Here is a 7,685-nt window from a genome sequence, read left to right as displayed (position 1 = left end):
TGATAATACCGCATACCGTGATAAAAGCATTAGCAATTAATCGCAACATGAAAATTTGATACCGGCATATCCCTATTAGTAATAGAAAGGCAAACATTATAATGCTTTATCGTTTGCCTTCAGCATTCAGCAAATATGCATTTACATTATTTAAACAAATCTTTGAATGTCTAATGAACATCTAATTTCAAAAACCTTGCAAACTTAGTCGGATCCAGTTGTGAGATCTTGTGAAGTGTGCATGTGTATCCTGCATGATCGCGTGTTCTATGCATGATGGTCGATCCGTGTGAATTAAATGCTGACAGGTGGAGAGTTCAGCTTCACTGGAGATGCGCGATCGACAAACTTTAAACTCGTGATTTTAAGTTATGCTGTGCTTTATGCATTTGCCCACTGTCATATTCATGTCATTTTCACTGTGTGCTGTATGTAAAATGAGTGTTACCTTGGCTTTATTTGAAAAAATATGATTAATGCGCACAAACTTCCCAGAATACCGAGTGCCCTGTTGGTTACAGTGTTTACTTCCTTTTTAATTATATTTTTATTAAATATTTATTTATTTGTGAAAAATACTCATCTAAAGTATAAGTATGTTTATTTAACACATGTATTTTTTTAATCAATTTTCAAATGATTTAAAATGTCTTAAATATGAATTAAAATAAATAAAATGATATCGGCTTATATCGGCCACTCTGCTTTCCAAGATATCGGCATCGGCTGTCAAAAAAAACCAATATCGGTCGACCACTAAATGTAATAGATAAAACGAGCAGTGATGTATTTATGCAGGTAGTGGCCAAATTCAGTTCAGGCTACTGGGATGTTTATACCCACAGGATTCAGGAAAAAAGTCTGATCCGCATTATAGCATTTCTCACTACAACAATTTTTAATACTGTTAATATTGCATTGTACAACCAAAGTAAAAAAATGTAAGTAAATATTAAATCTATGTACATACATATACATTTTTTATATTTTACATAAACACACACACACCTCTCTAGATATATAATATAAAAAATATTTATTATAAATGCATCATTTTTAAAAAATGATATAATATACAGTGGTGTGAAAAAGTGACGAAGTGTTGGCCCCCTTCCTGATTTCTTATTTTTTTGCATGTTTGTCACACTTTAATGTTTCAGATCATCAAACAAATTTAAATATTAGTCAAAGATAACACAAGTAAACACAACATGCAGTTTTTAAATTAAGGTTTTTATTATTAAGGGAAAACAAAATCCAAAACTACATGGCCCTGTGTGAAGAAGTGTTTGCCTCCCTGTTAAAACTGTGGTTTATCACACCTGAGTTCAATTTCTCTAGCCACACCCAGGCCTGATTACTGCCACACCTGTTCGCAATCAAGAAATCTCTTAAATAGGACCTGCCTGACAAAGTGAAGTAGACCAAAAGATCCTCAAAAGCTAGACATCATGCAGAGATCCAAAGAAATTTGAGAAAGAAAGTAATTGAGATCTATCAGTCTGGAAAAGGTTATAAAGCCATTTCTAAAGCTTTGGATTTAAAAACTGCATGTTGTGTTCACTTGTGTTATCTTTTACCAATATTTAAATTTGTTTGATGATCTGAAACATTAAAGTGTGACAAACATGCAAAAAAATAAGAAATCAGGAAGGGGGCCAACACTTTTTCACACCACTGTATATTCTTAATATAATAATACTTTTTAATTTTGCAATATTATATATTTTACATTTATAGAAATAGAAACTTAAAATAGAAATTAAATTAAAAGTGGTACTATTATTTCAAGAATATATTAAAATACACACACACACACACACACATATATATATTCTTGATATAATAATACATTTTTAATTTTGTAATAATATATAAACATTTTAAAATGCGGTTTTTATATAAATGAATAATAATATATGTTTATACTATAAAATACTATAAAAATACACATACACGTATACAAACACACACACACACTTAGGCAACCAGTAGAGATAGCAAGTAAATAAACTAGACTATTCAAAAATTGCATTACCACATGGTTATACAATATATAATACATTCTTTTCCCATAGAATTTCCAGAAATTCATACCACCTAGCCCTAGTTCAGATTATTGTGTATCGGTATCGGGATGGTAGTTTGACTTACTTAGTGAAGCGGATCTCCAGGTGGGAGGTCAGGTACTCGCGTGGGGTGAAGGTGTGCTCCCAGACCATCATGTTAGGGACGTAGTTGATGGAGAAGCAGAGCTCTGACAAAGCAGTGTGTAGTTTGTCCAGACTGTAAAAAAATAAATAAATAAAAAAACAGACAACAGCCTTAAAAACTCATTTCCTTCAGATTACACAGTCAATCAGGGAAAGCTTAACCAGCACAATAGTGCTGTTCACCATGGGGCCACACCCCTCCTATACTGTTACTACTGCGTGTGTCCATGACAGGCTTTAGGATAAATCCATTTTATATTATAAGGAAGATCTGTTTGTGAATGTCTGCCAAATGGGAGGATAATACGCTAAAGGCCTCCAGCGGGGTTTTGTTTAACACAGTGATTCTCTAATGGTAAGATCTAATATTGACGCAGACATGCCCTCATTAATGAAAACCATGAATTACAGAAACCAGTACAAGGTAAAATAATATATGACCCAGACTGAATTAAATATGAGTAACAAGTGCTCGACTAGATGAAGAAGAAGAGCGAGTTTCATCCTTACTTGGTGACCAGGAGTCTGTTCTTCCTCATGCTCTCAACACCAGGTTTCTCTCTCTCCGGTTCACCCTTCTTCCCCGTCTGCTTTTTCGACTTCTTGTTCACGGCCTGACTGATGGTTTTGGCACAATGTTTTGGCAGTAGCTGCACAGAAGAGCAACAGGAAAAAAAACTTTTTTAAAATCAACATCAAATCAAAATTGACCCTACTTACTTTCTTAATACAAGTTCCTGGTAATATTGTGCACAATTCATCAGTGCACGTTATTAAAAATAATAAAAAATATGTGCGTTTAGAGTTGAGAATCGAAAACGGTTACATTTTTCTTAGAATAACAGAACCGAATGATTTACATACTACAATAAAGAACAATGGCAAAAAAAAAAAATTGTGAGCTTGAGTTGTGAGCCTGCAGCCTGAACAGGATGTAATGAAAGATTGGGTGTCGGGAAATAATAAAGCCCATAAATAGCTATATTTCTGTTGCATTATCCTTGCTGACTGCACTCAAAAGCTGCACATGCAGCATTGCCAGTGTAGTCTGTCTCATGAACAAATTACTCTTAAGAGTTGATTCTTCCTAATGAATCACTCAAAAACACTCAACATGGTCTCAAACTCATGAGTTTGAATCAGTTTGAATCAATGAACTGGTCATAGTGGTTCTTCAATGACTGAATCACTTGCCTAAGACATGATTCTGTGATATGTACATCCTTGCTTTTTAATACATATAACAGTTTTGCATATGGTAATTCAAATGAACTGAACTGAAAGAATTCAACACCTTTTTCAACACCTCTCTTCCCATCACCTGTAACATCCACTTTTTACCATCCAATCAAATCATGATAGAAAAAAATCAAGACCTACCCTAAGACTTTGCCAACTTAATATCTTGTTTCACTTGAAAATATTTCAGATTACAGAAGAAAAATGGCTTTGATGTTGACCTTAAGGTTGTAATCACTGTAAATGTGATTACACTCATCAGAGGGGGATGAGAGTAAGTTTATTCATTAAAGTTGACTGTATGTCATCGAATCAGTGCTGTCAACTATTTTCAGGAAATCAATCACTGTTTAATTTCATTGTGATCATATTGCAATGGAATGGAGCATTCCTGGTGAATTTGCAGAACTCTTTGTAAACCCAGTTAAGTTTGTTAAAATCCCAGATATGACATGGAAAATTACAGAACTCCCAAAAGTCCCTCTGTGTTTTGGCAGCGCTGAAAGCGTGTGTGTGCGTCACTGACCTGGTCGCTCAGGGTGCACTGCTCTGTGCATATGTCTGTGATGAGGTTGCGGGCTTGCTTGGCCATCTCGTCCAGGAACATGTTGCAAAGGGACAGGCTGCGGTCTCCGATGTGGTGCCTCTGCAGGGAGGGACAGACAAGGAGACATTAGTTGAGACTACCCTTAGCACAACCCCAATGTTAAGCTAGACTTTTGATTTTCAGTATAAGTTACGATCCACTTTGCAGCATACATTTAGTAAGGGCAGTGCCAAATATAGGTGTAAAGTTGTCAGTGCATCAAGTGTGTCCTTTTTGCACCACTAGTGGTACCAAACAGAATTGCATTTCTATTTGGTTCTACGATAGGTACAGAAAATATATCCTTTACCTTTAGTATCAGTTGTAAAAAACAATATGGTTCAGCTGGCCACCTGTTAAAACCATCTCTAAACAAGCCTTATTCTGGCTAAGAACCACCCAATTAAACAGGATGGGGCCACCCGATGGATGCATGAAACAAGCAACAACAACAGTGGTGTTTAGGGGCCAATCAATCTGAAATGGCCTATAACTAACTACACATTCATACACACATATACAGTTCAAAAGTTTCAAGGTTAAGATTTTTATTTTTTTTTACTAAATGAATGTTAATTAAGCAAGGATGCACTGAATTACGAGTTTTTAAATTAATGCTGCTCTTTTTAACTTTCTATTCAGCTTTGTCATCAAAGGAACTGCATTTTAAACTATATTAAAATGGAAATGAATTCTAAATTGTAATACTACTTTACTATATACCAGGGTGGAGAAACATCTTATTTGTCAGCATGCCATTAACTGTTGACTATGTGAAAATTATCCTTGAGTGATCCATGGCCATGCTGTCAGAGGCTGAAACTACTCCAACATAAGCTGCTCAGGTGAATTTGGCTCACAGTGAGGTGCTGTTTGTGAACCGTCCATGTGTAAGTGAGGCTCTTTGTTATGGCCCAGCTGGTCTCGTCGCCCCAACTCCCTCCCTAGAGCAAACAGTGCATACTCTCTAAATTACTAATGCAAAAAAAACCTTTGCCCCTGTGTGGAGCTGAACCCTTCGCTCCTACACCGTTTTGACAAAACCCAAACATCATGGAGGAGGCCGGTCCTTCATCACAACAAACAAAAAGTGCCATTTAAAGCTTTGGTGGCTCAACTCAGATTTGACGAGCGCTTTAACACTCTCATCATCTGTTCATAAACCCAAATATTCTGCCTCGCTCTTCGTGGGCATCTGAGGGGAAGAGTCTGAGACGGTGCAGGTTGGAAATAACACATCTATCCGATGTGATGCTGAGGCTAACCTCAGTGCAGTGATCTTTTGTTGTTTCTCTAAACCACTGTAAAAAGTTTTCTGTGCAAGGATGGAAATATTCTTGGAAACTTTTAGTGCCTTTCCAACATAAATAAAGCTTGCAGCTGTCCAAAGCTGTGTGGAGTGGACATAGGAGGAAGACCATTTCAGAGACATGCTGAGAGAGGGAGTTTCATGTTTAAATAAGGGAAACCCAAGCCTTCTATGGCTCAATAAATCTCTTTTATTCCTCTAAGTGCTCTCAGACAGCTCAATGTTCAGGCCCCGCAATGACATGAGAACTCTCATTGTGCTGTTTGTATTGGTGCCGTTTGTCCGCCAATTAGGAGTGAAAATGTGGGTTTATTTACCAAATGAAATGTACGATGTTTGGCAGGAACAAACACTTCGTGAATGTGCCGGCCATATACCGGTGGGGGGGAAACAGGAATCTGTTGTGCTCCTCGTGTGTGCGAAGGGGCTTCCATATGCCCCCAGGGAGCCTGGGTAGCTGCACCGGCGCATGGTTCAATTACAGATTTAATAAATCATGCTTTTCAGCATTTGGTTTTCTGTACACATCCTGATACATGGACCACAGCACTCAATGCTGCGTGTTGGGACATTCCAGCTCTAGTAAACTCGTGGAGCCTTCTGGATTCACAGTACGACTCCATCCTGTACCCTCGCATGGGTCGCGGCTAAGCCATGGCGAGACCCGATGGAGAAGAGAAAAGTTCTTTTCCAAACTCCTCTTTCTCAAAAGTAACACTGACCATATTCACTAGGGGACATTCACAAACACACAAAACAGTTTTTTCCCCCCAAAAATACAGAGTCTGCATAGAAACTAAACCGGAGATTTCAGGACAAGGCAAATAGAATATATAATCTGAACAAATTAAATAAATTAGCTGTCATCTTATTTATAATAACCTATGGAAGTGATTACATGAGGCTAAGGGTGCTTTCACACTAGCACTTTTGGTGCGCACCCGGGTTCGATTGACGTCAGAGTTCGGTTCGTTTGGATGATGTGAACGCTGTCTTCCGAACTCGGGTGCGCACCTGCGAACTGTACCAGAGTCCGCTTAAAAAGGGTGGTCTGGGGTACGGTTCATGTGAACTCTGGTACGGTTTGCTGCTGATGTGATCGCGGAAGTGAACCACTATTAATGACGTATTATTTGATAAAAATGTGTGTTTGTGTTTCACTCTCTTTCCTGACGAGTGTGACTGACGCGCTGCAAGCAGAGAGCTGTAGGCCTATATTTAATTTCTGTTCGCCTTTAGCGCTCTTTAGAGCATTTGCAGTACATTCGTAAGACAGACGTAAGTGCCATTATGTACCGAAGCTTTGTAAACAAAACGAATGGTTCAAAAACGTAAATATATAAAAGTGCAGAGAGCAATGTTATTCATTTGCCGCTTCTGCGCCGTCGTTACTAAGCAACGGGGTAAACAGCTGCTGGCTTGATGACGCAAACGAACCGCGGTTCGGAATCAAATAAAATAATATGAACGCAGTACAGCGGGGGCAGGGGGAGGGGGGAGCAATCGAACTCGGGTTCGGACCAGGCAAGCGAACCAAGTGTGAAAGCACCCTAAAACCCAATTATTTCAGTGCAGACTAGGGCTGGGTGATAAACTGAATATTCACAAAATATCTGATATTTCTGATTATTTAAATTAAACCTCATATTGCATTGATGGAAGATCTTAGAGACTGCAATATCAAAAACAGTTAGACCTGGCAAGTTTCATTAATTTCAATGAATCACTTCAAATTGTATGAATTAAATGAAAAGAATACTTTGAAATTATTCATTTAAATTACCACTGCAAAAATGTAAATGTAAAAATAGCAGAATCACATATTATGACATTTTTCATACGTTATATATGTAGGTAAAACATATGTACGTAAATACTGTTTAATTTTATATCGATGCATTTAAATAAAAATAATTGCATAGAATAATTTATTGTGTTTATTTAGCTAAATACTGGAAAATGTTTTTTAATTAAATTTTAATTGCATTAAATATTTGAAAGCAAAAATAAACACACACACATATACAAATAACTGAAAAATGTCATATGTGATTCTGCAATATATGGTAAGAAATAGCAGATTTTTTTTTTTTTTTCGTCCAGCCCTAGTACACACTCACAGTTTCAGACATCAACAATTTGATTAAATTGAAGCTTCATCATCTTCAGAATACTCTTCTCACTCATATCTACAAAAAAAAAGTCATGAATCACTGTTCTCAGATTAGGTTACTAAAGTGAATCTGACATTTGTACTCCTCTTGGGGCATTCTGGACTGATTCCAGGTCAGTATGACTCACCTCTTCAGGGCAGAGCTCATGGGTGCAGCTCATAAAG

General features: G+C 37.3%; 1 protein-coding gene across 1 annotated transcript in view; it reads right to left on the bottom strand.

The window, feature by feature from the left end:
• Positions 1 to 7,685, bottom strand: part of LOC107676070 (nck-associated protein 1-like) — a 61,134-nt gene that overhangs the window by 15,249 nt on the left and 38,200 nt on the right. The window contains exons 18-21 of the mRNA XM_016470595.1: positions 7,649 to 7,682; positions 3,979 to 4,098; positions 2,724 to 2,863; positions 2,155 to 2,286 (exon numbers count right to left, since the gene is read on the bottom strand). Of these exons, the coding sequence (XP_016326081.1) occupies positions 2,155 to 2,286; positions 2,724 to 2,863; positions 3,979 to 4,098; positions 7,649 to 7,682 (426 nt within the window). The remainder of the gene's footprint in view (positions 1 to 2,154; positions 2,287 to 2,723; positions 2,864 to 3,978; positions 4,099 to 7,648; positions 7,683 to 7,685) is intronic.

This window comes from Sinocyclocheilus anshuiensis, unplaced genomic scaffold (assembly GCF_001515605.1).
Source record: "Sinocyclocheilus anshuiensis isolate Anshui unplaced genomic scaffold, SAMN03320099.WGS_v1.1 scaffold1932, whole genome shotgun sequence".
NCBI lineage: Eukaryota > Metazoa > Chordata > Actinopteri > Cypriniformes > Cyprinidae > Sinocyclocheilus > Sinocyclocheilus anshuiensis.
This window is presented reverse-complemented; position numbering and strand designations above follow the sequence as displayed.